Below are 20,985 nucleotides of genomic sequence, written 5' to 3'. Positions count from 1 at the left end.
CCAGTTAGCCATTACATTCAAATGCATAATAATTTCAAAAAATAAAAACTATGTAGAACTGAATGCGTGGTAATGTGACTTATAAATTTCAATATTATGGAATTTTTATTGTGATGCAAAATGGCATGAATGCTAAAGAAATTTTTAAATACACAAAGAGAAAGTAAAATGAAAATAGTCAATGAATCAGTTAGCCATTACATTCAAATGCATAATAATTTCAAAAAATAAAAACTATATAAAATTGAATGCACGATAATGTTGTTTATAAATTTAAATTGTATAGCGTTCATGTCATTTTGGTTTTCAATGTGTTATTAATTGTTTTAAAGGAGAATATTAAATGTTTTATATTAAATTTTTTTATTAATCCACTTGTTATTCATCTCTTACGTTAATAATTATTTTTTATTTGTTAGTTTGTTAAGTATGAGTAGTCGAGACTTCCTAAAAAATGTGAAATGTTACTCGAAAACGTGTTCGATTTCATATGGAATGACCCAATTTATAGGACAAGCAGTTCATATCAATATACGATGCCAACGCTGGTTTAATGAAAATAAGATCCCCCTTTTAAATTGGCCAGCACGTTCTTCCTACTTGAACTCAATTGAGAATTTATGTTGAATATTAATTCGATACGTGTTTGCTAATAATCGTCTGTTTGGAATCTTGGAAAACTTGGAATTTTTTGATTTTTTAATACGTAACGATACTGAAAATTTTTGAATGTTCTTAAAAAAAGAGATAGTGGAATTAAAGTATGAAAATAACAAAAATTTTTTTCAAGACTCCATAAGCGTGTATATACATGTGTACATAAGCACAGCAATTAAATGACTTTTTTTTTAATAGTAGCAATATGATCAGGTAGGGAGGAGGGGGGTCTTAAAATGTGTATTTCCGCAGGCAAAAATTTCGAAATTTTGTCTACCTCTCGGAGGTCAACCTAAATTAATATTTACAGCGAAACAAAAAATATTATTTTAATTTAAAGCAACCTTTATTTAATAAATTATAATTTGTTTATATAGGGTGTTCGGCTACCCCTGGGAGAAATTTTAATGGAAGATTCTAGAAGCCAAAATAAGACGAAATCAAGAATACTAATTTGTTGATGGAGATTTCGTTCAGAAGTTATTAACGTTTAAAGTTCCGCCCGTACTGAATTTTTTTCTAGAAAGTGGGTAGGATTTCGGGGGTAGGTCTATTCATCAAAAATTATTGTAATTGACTCCCGCAACCGAAAATAATTTTTCCAGAACGATTTGAAATTTTTTAATTTTGTCGAAAAATTTATCAACCTACTCCAATTTTTTTCTCGAAACTGGTTAGGAATTCGAGGGTATGTCTATTCACCAAAAATGATTGTAATTGGCCCTCCTAGCTAAAACTAATTTTTTTTGAATGATTTAAAATTTTTTTTTCTTCGAAAAATTTAGGTACCTACCCCCTGTCGATTTTTCTTAAAAATTCCTTTTGATTTTTAGTAATTTTGTTTGACGCCCTACAGAAAAGTTGTCTAATACTTTTCTGTAGGTACCCATGGGCTCTACTTCAGAAAAAAGTTTCATTGAAATATATTCACTATTATAGGAGTTATGACTGTTTGAAAATTGGATCAGTTTAATGGGGTTTTTCTCATTTTGCGGGGTCAAGGACCAACTTTTCGAATATTTTTGCGATTTCTACAAATTCTCCATTAAAATACGCGTTGTTTGCATTTTTAAACATTAAAATCGTCCAATCCGTTCAGAAGTTATGACATTTTAAAGATTCGCATGAAATTTCGGGGGGCCATTTCAGGCCTCAGATTATATTTTCGATAACGAATTTTTTTTCTCGAAAGTGGATAGGATTTGGGAGGTGTATCTATTCACCAAAAATTGTTGTAATCGACCCCTGCAATCGAAAATAATTTTTCCAGAATGATTTGAAATTTTTTAATTTTGTCAAAAAATTTCGCACATTCTCGAATTTTTTTCTAGAAAGTGAGTAGGATTTCGGGGGTATGTCTATTCACCAAAAATGATTGTAATTGACCCCTTCAACTAAAAATAATTTTTTTAGGACAGTTTGAAACTTTTCAATTTTTTTGAAAAATTTCACACCTTCTCGAATTTTTTTCTCGAAAATGCGTAGGATTTCGGGGGTACGTGTAATGACCAAAAACAATTGTAATTGATCCCTCCAACTAAAAATAATTTTTCCAGAACGATTTGAAATTTTTTAATTTAATTGTTAATAACTTTTTAACGAAGCCTCCATCAACAAATTGGCATTCTTGATTTTCGTCTTATTTTGGCCTCTAGAATCTCCCGTTAAAATTTTTCCTAGGGGTGGCCGAACACCTTGTATATTTCCCGGAAAAATCGTCGGTATAAAAATAAATCGACGATAATAGTAATATTATTCACAAACAGACGCCATTTCCACACCTCCATATTGCAGCAGCAAATTCAAATAAATATGAGCTCGTTTACGTAAGAGAAAGACAGAATTTAATAAAACAAAAAAAAGCTAAACTTATAAATCGTGTAAGAGTTAATTAACATAGCCATAGAAAAAAAAAAATTCTTTTTTTTCAAATAATCACTCTATAATCAGGGGGGGTCTTAAAACATGTATCTCCCTTAAAAAAAAATTTTGAAATTTCGCTTACCTCTCGGAGCTCAACCTAAATTAATCCGACTATACATAGCCATAGAAAAAAAAAAATTTCTGTTTTTCAAATAGTCACCCTATGATCAGGGGGGGGGGGGTCTTAAAACGTGTATTTCCCTAAAAAAAAATTTCGAAATTTTGCTTACCTCTCAGAGCTCAACCTAAATTAATCCGACTATACATAGCCATAGAAAAAAAAAATTTCTTTTTTTCCAAATAGTCACCCTATAATCAGGGGGTCTTAAAATATGTATTTCCCTCAAAAAAAAATTTCGAAATTTTGCTAACCTCTCCGGAGCTCAACCTAAATTAATCCGACTATACATAGCCATAGAACAAAAAAATTCTCTTTTTCAAATAGTCACCCTATGATCAAGGGGGGAGGGGGTCTTAAAAAGTGTATTTCCCTAAAAAAAAAATTTTGAAATTTCGCTTACCTCTCGGAGCTCAACCTAAATTAATCCGACTATACATAGCCATAGAAAAAAAAAAATTTCTGTTTTTCAAATAGTCACCCTATGATCAGGGGGGGGGGGGGGTCTTAAAACGTGTATTTCCCTAAAAAAAAATTTTGAAATTTTGCTTACCTCTCAGAGCTCAACCTAAATTAATCCGACTATACATAGCCATAGAAAAAAAAAATTTCTTTTTTTCCAAATAGTCACCCTATAATCAGGGGGTCTTAAAATATGTATTTCCCTCAAAAAAAAATTTCGAAATTTTGCTAACCTCTCCGGAGCTCAACCTAAATTAATCCGACTATACATAGCCATAGAACAAAAAAATTCTCTTTTTCAAATAGTCACCCTATGATCAAGGGGGGAGGGGGTCTTAAAAAGTGTATTTCCCTAAAAAAAAAATTTCGAAATTCCCCCCCCCCCCCCCCCCCATAGGTGTATATGAATTCGTGTAATATCATTTTTCCGCGACCGGTAGGTGACAAAAATGTGGAACGCGTGTTGTCGTGGAAATTCGTCACCCTGGACAAGAACGGTGACGGGTACCTGGACAGGGCGGAGTACAAGGAACTCCGGAGGCTCGCGAAGAAGGCGGTAAGGCCGAAGAAATGTGCCCGTACGTTCGCCCGCACGTGCGACCTAAATCGGGATTTGAAACTCTCCAGGCAAGAATGGGGTGCCTGCCTTGCGAACGACTTCACTCGTAAGTTTAACACGTGGTGCACGTGGCTTCTCACACAAGATAAGGGAAATTCTCAAGGGCCTCTCACGGGACCTTTTCGATTATGCTTGCACGATAGGCGATCTTCGATCTTTTCGACCGTACCAAATTGGATATCTTCCACGTTTAATACTAGGTTTACGGACACTCGCGCATATTTTTATTGTAATTCGCTCTGTTAACAGTTACATTGAAATGCAATTTTTCTTTTAATTAGAGCGTATATTCGTATCATTACATCAATTAAATCCAACATAAATTGTTAATAAATAATATTTATGAGTTCTGTAACGTTAGGTTTGGAATCTTAATGCGTTAAATTTAGGTATTCCGTAAACCTAGTGTTAGGATTATTCAAAATCATAGTACGGGGGATAAGCTTTGTACAGAGTTGAGCAACATTCGATAGAAGGCCAATGAAACGAACGCATATTTATTCCTGATGTTTAGTTGATCAAATAGTTAAATTTTTTATATCTGAGTGGTGATATATTTAACTCTACAATTTAAATTTTAATTTGAGGAAATACATATACTACTCTGGTGATCTGTACGAATAGGTAAATTCTAGATTTTTGTCTTGAGGTAACTATTCACCTTAATTCTGGCTCATCCTTACACGATCTTTGGACGTAAATTTTTTTTTTCAAATGGAATCCCCCAATTGGAAGGATCCCAATTGTCTGACTTGGATTTTAATGATCTTTGCATAGTGATAGTATATATATATATATATGTTCCTAATGATATATGTAAAATATTAGGTGTAGATACTAAATAATTTTAAAGATATAAACAATTAAAGTTATGAATTGTACATATATACTGTAAATATAGGCACTGTATATTGAAGTGACTTTAGGGAAGTGGGAAATGTGTCTGATTGGTAAACCCAAGGTCTCGGGTTCGATTCCCGGTTCAGTTTGTATACGTTTTTCTTAAGTTTATTGCGTTTACAGTATGCAATAAAAACATAAATGAATAATAATAAATGTTATCTTATTTAACACATTCACTGCAACGTCACCCATATATGAATGACAGGATTTACCATTGTGATACTAGAAAAATTAAGTCTGAAGTTAAGACGTGGAGAATAATAAATTTGGATAGAATTTATGAATTTTAACAAGGTTACATAAACACAAGTACCGAAACAAATTTTAGGTTATGTAGCTTACAATGGTCTAAAATCAAAATTAATATGAATAGTATATTAATATATAGAATATAATAAATTTGGATAGAATTTATGAATTTTAACAAGGTTACGAAAACAAGTACCGAAACAAATTTTAGGTTATGTAGCTTACAATGGTTAAAATCGAAATTAATATGTATAAATAGTATATTAATATATAGAATATAATAAATTTGGATAGAATTTATGAATTTTAACGAGGTTATAAAAACAAGTACCGAAACAAATTTTAGGTTACGTAGCTTACAATGGTCGAAAATCAAAATTAATATGAATAGTATATTAATATATAGAATATAATAAATTTGGATAGAATTTATGAATTTTAACAAGGTTACAAAAACAAGTACCGAATCAAATTTTAGGTTACGTAGCTTACAATGATCTAAAATCAAAATGATACTTTTGCAGAATATTATACGGTTTTGATCTGGCAGTAAACGTGTTAATACTTAAAGTAGTAATTTACAAAACTATACAATTAATTTAGTGCTAAAACTTTCTTATATGGGCAATTTACGCTTTAAAAAACTATATTAATTATACATTTTTGTAAATCACTACTTTAAGTATTGAATAAGATACATTTATTTATTATCATTTATGTTTTTATTGCATATATTGCATTTATCATACAGTATCATGTACGCTGTAAACGCAGTAAACTTTTACAATAGAAAAAAACGTATACAACTGAACCGGGAATCGAACCTGGGACCTTGGATTTACCAATCAGGCACTTTTCTCACTTTGCTAAATTCACTTCAATATAAACTGCCTATATTAACGATATTTAAGTACGACTCATAACTTAAATTGTTTATATCTTTAAAATTATTAAGTATCTACACCTAATATTTTACACATGTCATTAGAAACATATATACTATCACTAAGCAAAGATCCATTAAAATCGAAGTCGGACAATTGGGATCCTTTTGTAAGACACTTATTGCAAAAAATCGTTACTTTACAAGATATTTTAATTTCTATATCTAAACAACTTTGTTTATACAAGTTAAAATTGATAGTCTCAACAAAATAAACAAATATGCGTCAGTCAACAATTTTCAAATTACAGTTTGATAATATCTTAGCGCGTGTCTAAAATTTTTTCAGTCAATTTCGGTGATGCTTGAGCAAGTTTCCTCATTGAAGTTCTCAGATACCAAAAAATGGCCACAATACTCGTAAAAGTATTAAAAAATATGTTAACAAACATTATTTTAGACTCGAATAGTCGATAAATTAATAAGGCATGTATTATAAGGCAGTTGTTTCGAGTGTCTCTTTGGTAGCGATTGGCTATGATAATTTCACTTGCCGAGAAATAAAGGAAAAACCTGGCATTCTTGAGCGTACGCGAACTTCCATGAGACAACGTGTCAAGGCATGCATCGAAATAGACTTAAGGTACATCGAACATCTGCTGTGACGAAATAAAATTTTCAACTCGACAGCCATCGAATTCTAAACCCATAATTACTAAAACTTTTTAACTTATTTTCAATGGTATTATACATATTCGATTTCAAGAAACCTTGTACACATAAAATGTGACTGTAACTTCGAACCTCTTTGGTAAAAATATATTTAGAATAATAATAAAACAGTTATAGCGATATAAATAATTTAAAAAAGCAAATAATTTGTTAGAATGTGTCTATTCTTTGGTTAGTGGTAACAAAGATAAGGAAAAAATCTATTTGCAATATATGTATACATTATAATATTAAAAGAAGATTATTATTCTTTTCACGTGGTAGTAAAAATTATCTTTTCAAAATTTCTGAAACGATTCTGATTTCCGATAGCTAACGCCATCTGGCGTCGCCACTTTCGTCATTTCTGATCACTAAATCTAAATCCAGAGGCGTATCGTTGAATCCAATCACAATATTGTGCAACTGAATTATCCTAAACTTTCTTTCCTGGCGAGTTTTTTCCCCCAAGGTCACAGTCAAGGTTACACGATGCATAAATAAATTTTCAATGATATTTGTGAAGTGGCGCCACGCTGTTGCGCCATAAAAGATTGCCTCTAGCAGCTGTGATATTTTATTTCGAAACCACTCGTGTAAATTGTAATTTAACATTCTGTATCTCTTTATTTTTTCTCTCGTATTTATCCTTGCGAAAGACAACAGATGAGAAGATCGTTTTCGTGCAAGAATGGTACAACGTATGGTTAAGCCCGATATACGACGCCATTGTTAATTTGTTAAAAAAAAATTCTATTCCGTGCAGTCTGCCACGACACGGTAAACAATGTTAAATTCCCAGGTATGGTTACGTTTTATGGCGATCGTAAATCGTGATTAACGCCAGCGCTCATACTTACGCTGCCTAACACGTGCTAATCTATCTACTCGCGTCGCATTGCAATCGCCTGCAATTACAGCGCCACAGTGCTTGCTCCTCTTTCCTCGTTTCCTGGGTGAAGGTTGCTTCTTTAGTGGCTTTCGAACGTCTAACTTGGATCCACGTAAAATTCCAGATTTCCTTTTCGTTTCGTCGGCGCTTAAACAATTTGGGACGCGTTTAAATTATGTAACTCCTTAAATCAGTGGTATTTAAACTTTTTTTTTAAAGACGCCACCCCTAACAGAAAATAGACTTTCTGCGCTCGAGGTAAGTGGTAAGGTAAAATGTACCAATACCAAATAATTATTATTATATTTACACTGCTGACTAATATTGATAAGTTCACTTCATTTTTGGCTCGATTATTGCTATGGTCGGAACTATTGCTTCTTTTGCAGTATTACGTAAAAATATACGAAAGATAAAGCTATGGGAAAAAAATTTTGCAATATATGACTTGGTAACCTCTTTTAAGAAATATGTTGTTTGCAGGGTGGGAAAAAGTTCAATTATGAAAAAACATTTCTTTAGAAATTAATTACTATGAAAATTGTTTCAAATAATTATTAGGTCTGGCTTAAAATTTATGTATATTGAGTGTTAAAAAATCAAAGTTTCAGAAGTAATGGAAACTAACCTCAAACTAAAACTCGAGCAATCATATTTGATAATTATTAGGTCTGAGTTAAAATTTATCTACATTGAGAAACTAACCTCAAACTAAATTTTGAACGTGAACAGTTTTATACTTCGTGAAGGAACTGGTATTGCAAGAGACAAATTTTAACAGAAAATAAAATTACTTTTATTAAGCTTTATCCAAGTTCAATCAAATTTACTAAAAGCAAGAGCAAAATTTATCTACATTCAGTGTTAAAAAATCAAAGTTTCAGAAATAATGGAAACTAACCTCAAACTAAAACTCGAGCAATTATATTTGATAATTATTAGGTCTGAGTTAAAATTTATCTACATTGAGAAACTAACCTCAAACTAAATTTCGAACACCTACAGTTTTATACTTCGTGAAGCAACTGGTATTGCAAGAAACAAATTTTAACAGAAAATAAGGTTACCTTTAACAAGCTTTATCCAAGTTCAATCAAATTTACTAAAAATAAGAGCAAAATTTATCTACATTGAATCATACAAAATCGAAGTTTCAGAAGTTATGGAAACTAACCTGAAACTAGGAATATTCCTAGCAAACGAATCGTTCACCTATCAGGGTGAGTTGTACGTCATTCGATTCTCCTAATTCAGTACATTATTAATATGCATTTCATTATTTGTGGAAATTCGTTATTTTTGTTTAAACTTGTCGCAAAGTTGCAATAAAAAAGTAAGGTTAAGTTATTTTGATAGATTCACAGGTAGAAACAAATGACTGTCGTTACTGTGTTCATGGTGTAAACTATAAATACTAGGTAGTCGAATGCTAATTTGTTAAACATGTATGCATAAAAGTTATTTTTTTATGCACATACTATGCAGGAGTATACAAAAGTATACAAATAAGAATACAAAATATTGCCTCCCCCCGACTCCTAACCTAACCCAGACCTAACTCAGCTACAAATGTCCTAAAATTAACATATATGCTAACATACAATTATGAGCAATGTCATATTATTATATAACTAAAATTAAATAAAAATACTGTCTCGCAGTGATCTTATTTTATAGACAAATAGACAAATAGTGGTCGATTGACTGTATAATTTCTGCACAGCAATTGGAAGGATAGAGAAGATTGTCGAGATTGATGAATCAACATTTTGTCGTAGAAAATATCACAGAGGCCATTTGAAAATTAATCTCAGCGTCAATTTTAAAGATCCCATTACTGATGCTTACACAAATTAAATTGAGGCACTTGGAGGCATGTCATACATTATTCAATCTTTATAACATATAATACTATCAATATTTTATATTTTCAAGAAGGGTAACTTCATTGGATACCTGAGCCATATTTAGTAAATGTACCTAACAGGAAAATGGAGATTTATTCAATGAAATATTAGCAGAAATTGCATTCGATACATGTTTAACAAATTAGTATTCGACTTCCTGGCATTTGTAATTTACAACATGAAAATATACTTAAGTATATAAAAATATATTTAACCTTACTTTTTTATTGCAACTTTACGACAAGTTTAAACAAAAATAACGAATTTTCCGCAAATAATGAAATGCATATTAATAATGTACTGAATTAGACGAATCGAATGACGTATAATTCATCTCAATTGGTTAACGGAATATACCAAATAAAATTATTTTTATTAAGCTTCATTCAAGGTCAACCAAATTTATTAGAAACAAACGCAAAATTTATCTACATTGAGTCATATAAAATTAGTTTCAGAAATAATGGAAACTAACCTCAAACTAAAACTCGAACAGTTGGCAACATTGTTAGTTTTTCACCATAGAATGTGGGGAATCACCGGTAACTTTATCATTTGATAGTTACAATTATTTCAATATTATGTTGAATAAATGTGAAATAAGCGATAGAAATTTGTGAGTTTTTGCGAAATTAGAAATTCTGGAGCTAATTAGAAGTAATTTTACAGATGCATTGTCAGTAAGAAATATTACCAAAATAGTTAACAGAAGTGATTCTACAGTAAACTATATAATTACAAATAATTCAAAGCAAGAATTGATCAAGGCTTGATAGAACATCTTGTAAACAGTATGAAATCGAGAATTTTCCAACTAATTCACAGTCATGGATCAGCTCATGCTCCATTATGATTAATTAATTGAAAAATTGTATTTGAAAAACAAACATTTAAACTTTCAAAATTTATATATTTTTAAGTGAGATATAATTCGTTTAATTAATTAAAAGGTATAAATTTAACATACAGTGAGTGTAAAAGTATTCGTAGGAATAACATTACGACCAATTTACATTATTTAATCATCAGGTTTAGGGCATAAGTCAATAGAAACTGTCGCTGAGAATTCTGTGTGGCCGTTTCTGGTACTAATGGGATACGCGCCAAATTCAAATATTAGGCGCGTAAAACTGAACTTGTTTACTCGTTTCCAACAATTTACAAAGAGAAACTCTGATATCTTTTTCTGAACGTTTCGTTACGTGTATAGCTGCCTTTTGAAATCTTCATTAACCCTTTGCTGTTGTTTACGTGCCGTAAAAATTGTATGGAAGTATTTATTTTATCGAATTAAAAATACTTGGACTTTTTTTAAAGAAACTACAAGGAGTATTAATAATTTTCCTTATTTAGTTATTTTTTAAGATTTACAAATTTATATGAAAAAAATAAATATTTGCAAAGTTATTGGTTGGAATATTCCATAATCTTTATGATAATATTCATCTTCTTTATAATTTAAAATTACTTTATAATCTGTACCACAACCATTTTCGAAAAAATGGGATCATACAAAATAGCAACGTATAATGTGACAAATATTGATTTGTCAACTTTAATTTGTTATGGTAAAGGATATAAAGGGTTGACCGAACACAGTATATGCTTTGTGAGCGTCTGTCGCGCGAGACACGCCGCAGAGGGTCGAACGAAGATCAAAAGGTGGCTGGCAGAAGGAAATATACAGCGAGCGCGAGGACGGTGAAACCCGTGGGGTATAAATAAAAATTTCACAAAGAGTCTCACTTATTGCGTGTCGTTTGAGGATAATACCGGAAGATCGTCGTCGCGGTCGTCGTCTCGGCGTCTAAATCGTGGCATAAATTACAAGCGATGCCTCGACAGGATGTCGCGCACGCCAAGGGCCGTCTCTGTAGTCGGCCCGCTTAACATTCGTGAATCCTGCCGGAAGTTTGCCCACACTGCGACCGGCTACCGAGGAATTGAAGCAATTGACCTCGCGTACATGCCCTGTACTCGCGGCTAGCCTATGAGAATGAACCGCCCGCGCGACTCGTCGCTTCGTAAATCCGCGCCTACGCCAACTATCAGGTTGTTCCATAAGTTAATGTCGTTTTCATATCTGACATTATTATCTTATTAACCCCCCTGATGTCAATAATGGGACACTCGAGTAGGTAACCTTTTTCTTATATCGTTCAAACGTCTTTCTCTTCTTAACTAACATTATCATCTACGCAAGCTTCCGACAGTTTCGACCTGATGAGAACTTTCAAAGTTTCATAGGCAGTGGAAACTAACCTCAAATTAAAACTTGGTAATCTATAGTCTTGCACTTCGTGAAGCAATTGGTATTGCAAGTAACAAATTTTAACAAGAAATAAAATTATTTTTATCAAGCTTTATCCAAGTTCAATCAAATTTACTAAAAACAAGAGCAAAATTTATCTACATTGAATCATACAAAATCGAAGTTTCAGAAGTAATGGAAACTAACCTCAAACTAATTTTTGAACACCTACAGTTTTGTACTTCGTGAAGCAACTGGTATTGCAAGTAACAAATTTTAACAAGAAATAAAATTATTTTTATCAAGCTTTATCCAAGTTCAATCAAATTTACTAAAAACAAGAGCAAAATTTATCTACATTGAATCATACAAAATCGAAGTTTCAGAAGTAATGGAAACTAACCTCAAACTAATTCTCGAACACCTACAGTCTTGTACTTCGTGAAGCAATAGGTATTGTAAGAAACAAATTTTAACAGAACGTAAAGTTATTTTTATTAAACTTTATTCAAGGTAAATCAAATTACTAAAATCAAATGCAGAATTTATGTACATCTAGTTATAAAAAATCGAAGTTTCATAGTCAGTGGAAACTAACCCCAAATTAAAACTTGGTAATCTATAGTCTTGTATTTCGTGAAGCAATTGGTATTGCAATAAACACATTTTAATAGAAAGTAAAGATATTTTTATTAAGCTTTATTCAAGGTCAATTAGATTTACTGAAAATAAAAGCAAAATTTATGCACATTGAGTTATAAAAATCAAAGTTTTATAGGCAGTGGAAACTAACCTCAAATTAAAACTTGGTAATCTATAATCTTGTACTTTGTGACGCAATTGGTATTGCAAAAAACAAATTTTAACAGAACGTAAAGGTATTTTTATTAAACTTTATTCAAGCTAAATCATATTCACTAATAATAAAAGCAAAATTTATGTACATCTAGTTATAAAAAATCGAAGTTTCAGATAATGAAAACTAACCTCACATTAAAACTTGGATACCTCGTCTTGTACTTCGAAAACTATATGTGTTGCAAAAAACACATTTTAATAGAAAGTAAAGATATTTTTATTAAGCTTTATTCAAGGTCAATTAGATTTACTGAAAATAAAAGCAAAATTTATGTACATTGAGTTATAAAAATCAAAGTTTCATAGGCAGTGGAAACTAACCTCAAATTAAAACTTGGTAATCTATAGCCTTGTATTTCGTGAAGCAATTGGTATTGCAAAGAACAAATTTTAACAGAACGTGAAGGTATTTTTATTAAACTTTATTCAAGGTAAATCAAATTCACTAAAAACAAAAGCAAAATTTATGTACATCTAGTTATAAAAAATCAAAGTTTTAGATAATGAAAACTAACCCCACAAGTGCAAAATTTATCTATATTGAGTCATACAAAATCGAAGTTTCAAAAGTAATGGAAACTAACCTCAAACTAAATTTCGAACACCTACCATCTTGTACTTCGTGAAGCAACTGGTATTGCAAGTAACAAATTTTAACAGAACGTAAAGATATTTTTATTAAGCTTTATTCAAGGTCAATCAAATTTACTAAAAACAAAAGCAAAATTTATCTACCATTGAGTCATTCAAAACCAAAGTTTTGGAAGTAATGGAAACTAACCTCAAACTAAATTTCGAACAATTATATTTGATAATTATTAGGTCTGAGTTAAAATTTATCTACATTAAGAAACTAACCTCGAACTAAATTTCGAACTCCTACAGTTTTATACTTCGTGAAGCAACTGCTATTGCAAGTAACAAATTTTATCAGAAAATAAAGCTACTTTTGTCAAGCTTTATCCAAGTTCAATCAATGGAAACTAACCTCAAACTGAAACTCGAGCAATTATATTTGATAATTATTAGGTCCGAGTTAAAATTTATCTACATTGAGAAACTAACCTCAAACTAAATTTCGAACACCTACAGTTTTGTACTTCGTGAAGCAACTGGTATTGCAAGAAACAAATTTTAACAAAAAATAAAGTTATTTTTATCGAGCTTTATCCAAGTTCAATCAAATTTACTAAAAACAAGCGTAAAATTTATCTACCATTGAGTCATACAAAATCAAAGTTTCGGAGGTAATGGAAACTAACCTCAAACTAAAACTCTGACAGTTGGCAACATTGTTAGGTTTTCACCATAGAATGCGGGGAATCACTAGTAATTTTGTCATTTGATAGCTACAATTGTTTTCATTTTATGTTGAATAAGTGTGAAGTAAGCGATAGAAATTTGTGTGTTTTAGCGAAATTTATTTTTATATATGAAAATGGGATTCAATACATGAATACATCATTTCTGATGTATTCTCAGAAGCATTATTTACTACAATATAAAAATGGTAATAGTCTATTTCGAACGAGTTAAAAACAAGTTATCCATCGTACATTTAGTTTCTTTTATTTTTTTTAAATGAAATGAGCAATCGGTTAGGTCTCATTAAACATCATAAAAACGAGAATTTTTCAATTAATTAAATATAACGGAGCATTAAGTAATTATTGGAGACAATTTTCATTGTAATTACAAGAAAATATGTATTTATAATAGAACTTATACTTTCAGCCATCTTGGAAATATCATTTTTCTTAAAAAGGTTAACAAGTCATTCTTTATATAAATACTGCAAATTCTTTCCCCCCTTTATCTTTCATGTTTACGAAATATTAAAAAAGGAAAAAACAATAGCTCTAAGTATCACAATAAATGAGACAAAAATGAAGTGAATTTATAATATTGGCCAGCAGGTATTTCCAAATAGAAATTGAAAATAAATTGGAATTATATTTCTATGATAATTAACTTGTTTCAAATTAATTCTACGAACTATTAACTATTTTTGAGAAAGCTTTCTATATTGATATTATAATATTATTATTATAAAGAGCATTCAAGATAAAACTAAATAGATAAATATAATAAATTGAATAGATGATGATACGGTGAGAGAATCAGTAAAATCGCGCACATGTGACAGCGGCTGTCAGTGTTAATCTTTAAAATTGTTCGATAACCGTACTTGAGTGCCCCAATCAGATACAGAGTGATCGGCCAACCCTGGGAAAAATTTTAATGGAGAATTCTAGAGGCCAAAATAAGACGAAAATCAAGAATACCAATTTGTTGATGGAGGCTTCGTTAAAAAGTTATTAACAATTGCGCCTGTAGATAGGCAACCTACAGCTGTTCTACAGGCGCAAATGTTAATAACTTTTTAACGAAGCCTCCATCAACAAATTGTTATTCTTGATTTTCATGTTATTTTGGTCTCCAGAATCACCCATTAAAATCTTTCCCTGGGGGTGATTGGACACCCTGTATACAGGGTCAACTGGTCAAAAGGTTTCGGTTAACCCAGGGAAAAATTTTAATGGAGGATTCTAGAGACCAAAATAAGACGAAAATCAAGAATACCAATTTGTTGATGGAGGCTTCGTTAAAAAGTTATTAACAATTGCGCCTGTAGATAGGCAACCCGCAGCTGTTCTACAGGCGCAATTGTTAATAACTTTTTAACGAAGCCTCCATCAACAAATTGTTATTCTTGATTTTTGTCTTATTTTGGCCTCCAGAATCCCCCATTCAAATTTTTCCCTGGGGTGGTTGGACACCCTATATACAGGGTCAACTGGTCAAAAGGTTTCGGCCAACCCTGGGAAAAATTTTAATGGAGAATTCTAGAGGCCAAAATAAGACGAAAATCAAGAATACCAATTTGTTGATGGAAGCTTCGTTAAAAAGTTATTAACGTTTAAAGTTCCTTGGCGCCGTAATGTTAGAAAAATTCCATAAAAATGGTCCAATTTTCAAACATCCATAACTCGTACAATTGTGAATATATTTCAATGAAACTTTTTTCTAAAGTAGAGCTCATAGGCACCTACGAAAAAGTATTAAACAACTTTTCTGTAGGACGTCAAACAAAATTACTAAAAATCAAAAACGAATTTTGAAGAAAAATCGACAGTGTGCCTAAATTTTTCGACAGAAAAATAAATTTGAAATCGTTCCAAAAAATTATTTTTGGTTGCAGGGGTCGATTACAATCATTTTTGGTCATTACACATATCCCTGAAATCCTACGTATTTTCGAGAAAAAAATTCCGTACCGAAAATATAATCTGAGGCCTAAAATGGTTACCCGAAATTTCATGTACATATTTGAAACATCATAATTTCTGAACGGATTGGACGATTTTAATGTTCCAAACGGCAAATAACGCGTATTTAGATGAAGAATATGTCGAAATCGCAAAAATATTCGAAAAGTTTATCCTTGACCCTGCAAAATGAGAAATGCCCCATAAAAATGGTCCAATTTGCAAACTGCCATAACTCCTATAATAGTAAACATATTTCAATGAAACTTTTTTCTGAAGTAGAGCTTATGGATGTCTACAAAAAAGTATTAGACAACTTTTCTGTAGGACGTCAAACAAAATTACTAAAAATCAAAAACGAATTTTTAAGAAACATCGACAGGTGCGTAAATTTTTCGGCGAAATTAAAAAATTTCAAATCATTATAAAAAAATTATTTTCGATTGTGGGAGTCAATTACAATAATTTTTGTTGAATAGACCTACCCCCGAAATCCTACTCACTTCCTAGAAAAAAATTCAAAACTGACGGAACTTTAAACGTTAATAACTTCTTAACGAAGGCACCATCAACAAATTGTTATTCTTGATTTTCGTCTTATTTTTGCCTCTAGAATCCCCCATTAAAATTTTTCCCTGGGTTGGTTGGACACCTTGTATACAGCAGAAGCAAAACTGAACATATTAAAATTTTATTCGAATATATTTTTTTGCAAAAATCGATCGATGTCCCTCCTCGAAAGAAACTTCGTTTTCTTTTCGATAACCATACATATTTTTTGGTCACGCGAATAATCTATCAATTACGAGGATAAAAAATATCACACGTCCGCGGTAGAAAGTTTCGTTTATCCGTCTATGGTAGAATGCGTATGCTTCTTTTTTTCCTTAAAGCAACCTGCGTTTCTATCGATGCACGAGTGCTAACAATTAAAGTAGAATTTCACGCGTAAACAGTTCGATCCGTAGAATTGTGGTCAATTGCATGTCAAGTAATCGCATTCGTACTCCCAGTAATCGATTTGTATGACCTGGGGAATCGTCGATGTCTATCGTCCGACAGCTTTAATAAAATCGTCTTATCTCTCGGTTTCTACGTGGAATTTCATTCGTTCATGCCCAAACTACGGAGAAAATAAAGGAGAAACGATCGTAAATGTTTTTAGTAAGCTGCAAAGCACGAATGACTAAAACCTATCGTGCACGATGTATCTCGAGCATGTGTCCATCGTATTTTCAATAATACTTCGTATGGCGTTAACCATGGCATGTCAAACTGTAAACATAAATAGGAATGATTCTTCGAAAGAAAGTGAATATATTTTTATTTATTTTCATGATCGAAACATACAGTTCTTTTCTTGTCGTTAATAGTCATTCCATTGTCTTGTAAATAGAATCAATACGTTTTATTCTCGTAATATTGTGACGTATACTTATTAATCTATAATGTTGTTATCAAATTTGGCAATATCTCTTAATCGTAACTTTTGTGAAGTACAACAGTGTTTTACAAAATTAAGTATATGCTAATAATTTCTAAGGTTTACAAAATTTGAGAAACATTAGTAAGAATCGACTGTATCATTCAAGTTAATCAGTTTAAGGGTTGCAAAATTTGAGAATCATTAACAAGAATCGACTGTATCATTCATATTAATCACTTGTAAGGGTTGCAAAATTTGAGAAACATTAGCAAGAATCGACTATATCATTCATGCTAATCATTTCTGTGGGTTACAAAACTTGAGAAACATTAGCAAGAATAGATTGTATCATACAAGCTAATCATTTCTAAGGGTTACAAAATTTGAGAAACATTAGCAAGAATCGACTGTATCATTCATATTAATCACTTTTAAGGGTTGCAAAATTTGAGAAACATTAGCAAGAATCGACTATATCATTCATGGTAATCATTTCTGTGGGTTACAAAACTTGAGAAACATTAGCAAGAATAGATTGTATCATACAAGCTAATTATTTCTAAGGGTTACAAAATTTGAGAAACATTAGCAAGAATCGACTGTATCATCCATGCTAATCATTTCTGTGGGTTACAAAACTTGAGAAACATTAGCAAGAATAGATTGTATCATTCACACTAATCATTTTAAGGGTTACAAAATTTGAGAAACATTATCAAGAAACGACTGTATCATTCCTGCTAATCATTTCTAAGGGTTGCAAAACTTGACAAACATTAACAAGAATCGACTGTATCGTTCATGTTAATCATTTTTAAGGGTTACAAAATTTGACAAACATTAGCAAAAATCGACTGTATCATTCATGGTAATCACTTTTATTAATGGTTACAAAATTTTAGAAACTTTAGCAAGAATCGACTGTATCATTCACGCTAATCATTTTTAAGGGTTACAAAAACTTAAGAATCATTAGCAAGAATCGACTGTATCATTCATACTAATCATTTCTGTGGGTTACAAAACTTAAGAATCATTAGCAAAAATCGACTGTATCATTCATGCTAATCACTTTTATTAAGGGTTACAAAATTTGAGAAACATTAGCAAGAATCCATTGTAGCATTCATGCTAATCATTTCTGTGGGTTACAAAACTTGAGAAACATTAGCAAGAATCGACTGTATCATTCATAGTAATCACTTTTATTAAGGGTTACAAAATTTGACAAACATTAGCAAGAATCGACTGCATAGTTCATGTTAATCTCTTTTAAGGGTTGCAAAACTTGACAAACATTAGCAAGAATCGACTGTATCATTCAAGCTAATCATTTTTAAGGGTTGCAAAACTTGAGAATCATTAGCAAGAATCGACTGTATTCTTAACTACATAATTTGGAACCATTTTTCATTGTCATTTGTACTGTCGATATTTACAAAACCTCAAACGAAAGTAGTAGTTTACGAAGAAACCAAGAAATTTTCGTAACTCGCAAATAAAAAAATTATTCCGCAATTTCAATTTACACGAAGAATCGCTCTATAATGTTTACACCATGGTTGCCGCCGCACCCTATATACGCTCGCATTAAGTTGCCTAGTGCCAACCCGCAGATCGCAAAAACTTAAAGAGCGTACTCGGAGAAAATTTCTTCTATGGCTACCATGCATGCTATACTGCTCGAAATGATGAGAAATTTCTCGCATATGGAGAGTGGCTTTGTTATTAAATTGTGGCTAGCTCGGGTGACCATCTAGAAAATGTCCATTCAAACTCAACGGTTAGCATTAGTGACCACTTGCTTCGACAATTAATCTCACTAGCGCCATTTTGCAAAAGTATCACATTGTCGCGGTGGTTATCTAATATTAATTCTATAAATATCTTGGGGGAAAAAGATCTCAAAACTACTCACATTTCTTTTGCAGCAAGTTAATTGACGTTACTTTGAGCGGCACGAAAAGTATAGAACAAATGACTCTCCACTGTGAAATTAACCATAGTTGTTAAAAGCTACTTAGCAAATCAATTTTTAGTAACTGTAGTAAAAGTTTTCTCTGAGTCCGTAACCCCTAACGCGTACATCGCATGGTCAATATTGACGACATGCCAAGGCACCGCATGAGTATATTCAATTTGTAACTGGTACGAGCAAAGGGGGAATGGAAATCTTACGAACCATCCGTTCGAAAGAGGTTATACTATACGCGTGTACAGCGAGCGACAAAATTATTGGCACAAGCAAAAATTTGATAATACGCGAAAAAACAGGACGATAAATGTGCTTCGATCTTTTTTTTTTTAATAAGAAATAGATATTTTATTGTATCATTACCAGTAAAACGTAAACATTCTAACGTTAATTCAAATGTTGGCGCCTTATGCGTAGCTTGATCTTAAAGTTAAGGTTAAGGTTAGGTTAGTTTTGCAAACAGAACGATAAATATAGAACAATGAAAAATAGGACGATAAATATGCTTCAGTCTTTTTTTTTAATAAGAAATAGATATTTTGTTGTATCATTACCAGTAAAATGTAAACATTCTATCGGTAATTCAAATGTTGGCGCTTTGAGCGTAGCTTGACCTTAAAGTTAAAGTTAGGTTAGGTTAGGTTAGGTCTGGGCTAGGTTAGGTTAGGTTAGGTTAGGTCTGGGTTAGGTTAGGTTAGTTGCGCGTTGACCATGCAACAACAGCGTGTCGTGGTTAATAAATCGTGTGAAGCAAAAATGGTGAAACAATGTCTCAAAATTACGAAAACACGAACTGTAATAATTCCTTGCTCATATTTGCATCAGAAATTTATATAGGCTTCGTGTAAGCTTATAATTTCTTGGTTATCCTTTTTGCTTCGTCGCTTCTGCGAATCTTTTTGGCATCGATTGTATTATTTCCCGTTTAAATCTACTATAAATTATGTTACACTGTTTTGAATAGTAAACTGGTTTGTTTTAACTCTTTGCAGCACAGGATTTCAGATAATAAAATAGACCCATGTTGCACAGAAATTTTATTGCGTTTTAAATTAAACAATATTGGTATACTTTATTAATAAAGGTATTACATAATGTAAAAACATAAAAAAAGATTGTCGCAATAAACCTTCCGCTTGCAACAATTGATGAACCTCTATTGGCATGTTGAATGTTGTCAACGCAAGTGAATACATTTGTAACATTTGTTGAAGATATTACCAACTGCTTTACGTAAATAAGATGAAATATAAACCTGTGCGCATGTAGCTATTTCAATATTTCAAGGTTGGACTAAAAATGTCCCATCATGCGTTATGGTGCATCAAAAAGGTGGGACACTTTTAGTCCCTGCGTGCCCCAAAGAGTTAAAAATCTTACAATGTTGTCTATTTTCTCATGGAAATTGTTTTGAAATAGAATATTTGTATTCCATAGAATTTCAATTGGCGAGTCTGGTAATTGAAGAAGAATATGTAGAATTTTTAACGCAATTATGCAACAACCATTCTTATACAGTAGAATCTCCATTTTCCGTACTAATAGGGAGACAAGACTCAAACAAAAACTACTCATTAAAATGAAATGGAAAATTTATTTCTCTTTCTATCTTCATTATATCATTTTAGCGCCAAAACAAAAATACTTTCTTAATACCACATGTTATTGATATCGAATCTTTGTTTTACAGTAATGTATTCACAATTTATTCTCATAGGATGTAATTTTATGTTATATATCATACATGATATTTTATGCATTATGTTATAAAATACGTAAAACGGTATTATATAACCTTGTTTTCAAACTGTATACTTTAAGGTTAAGAAATTATACAGTAAATTTGTATTTGAAGGTTTTTTTTATAAAATGCATCACGCGT

At 31.6% G+C, this 20,985-nt stretch overlaps 1 protein-coding gene across 3 annotated transcripts in view; it reads left to right on the top strand.

Moving 5' to 3' along the window:
* The window catches only part of LOC143349120 (SPARC-related modular calcium-binding protein 2-like), a 142,306-nt gene that overhangs the window by 112,364 nt on the left and 8,957 nt on the right, over positions 1-20,985 (top strand). For all 3 annotated transcript variants that reach the window (XM_076780092.1, XM_076780093.1, XM_076780094.1), the window contains exon 4: positions 3,601-3,825. In XM_076780092.1, coding sequence (XP_076636207.1) covers positions 3,601-3,825 — 225 coding nt within the window. The remainder of the gene's footprint in view (positions 1-3,600; positions 3,826-20,985) is intronic.

Source organism: Colletes latitarsis, chromosome 12 (assembly GCF_051014445.1).
Source record: "Colletes latitarsis isolate SP2378_abdomen chromosome 12, iyColLati1, whole genome shotgun sequence".
Classification (NCBI taxonomy): Eukaryota; Metazoa; Arthropoda; class Insecta; order Hymenoptera; family Colletidae; genus Colletes; species Colletes latitarsis.
The sequence above is the reverse complement of the archived record's forward strand: the minus strand, read 5'-3'. Positions and strand labels throughout refer to the sequence as shown.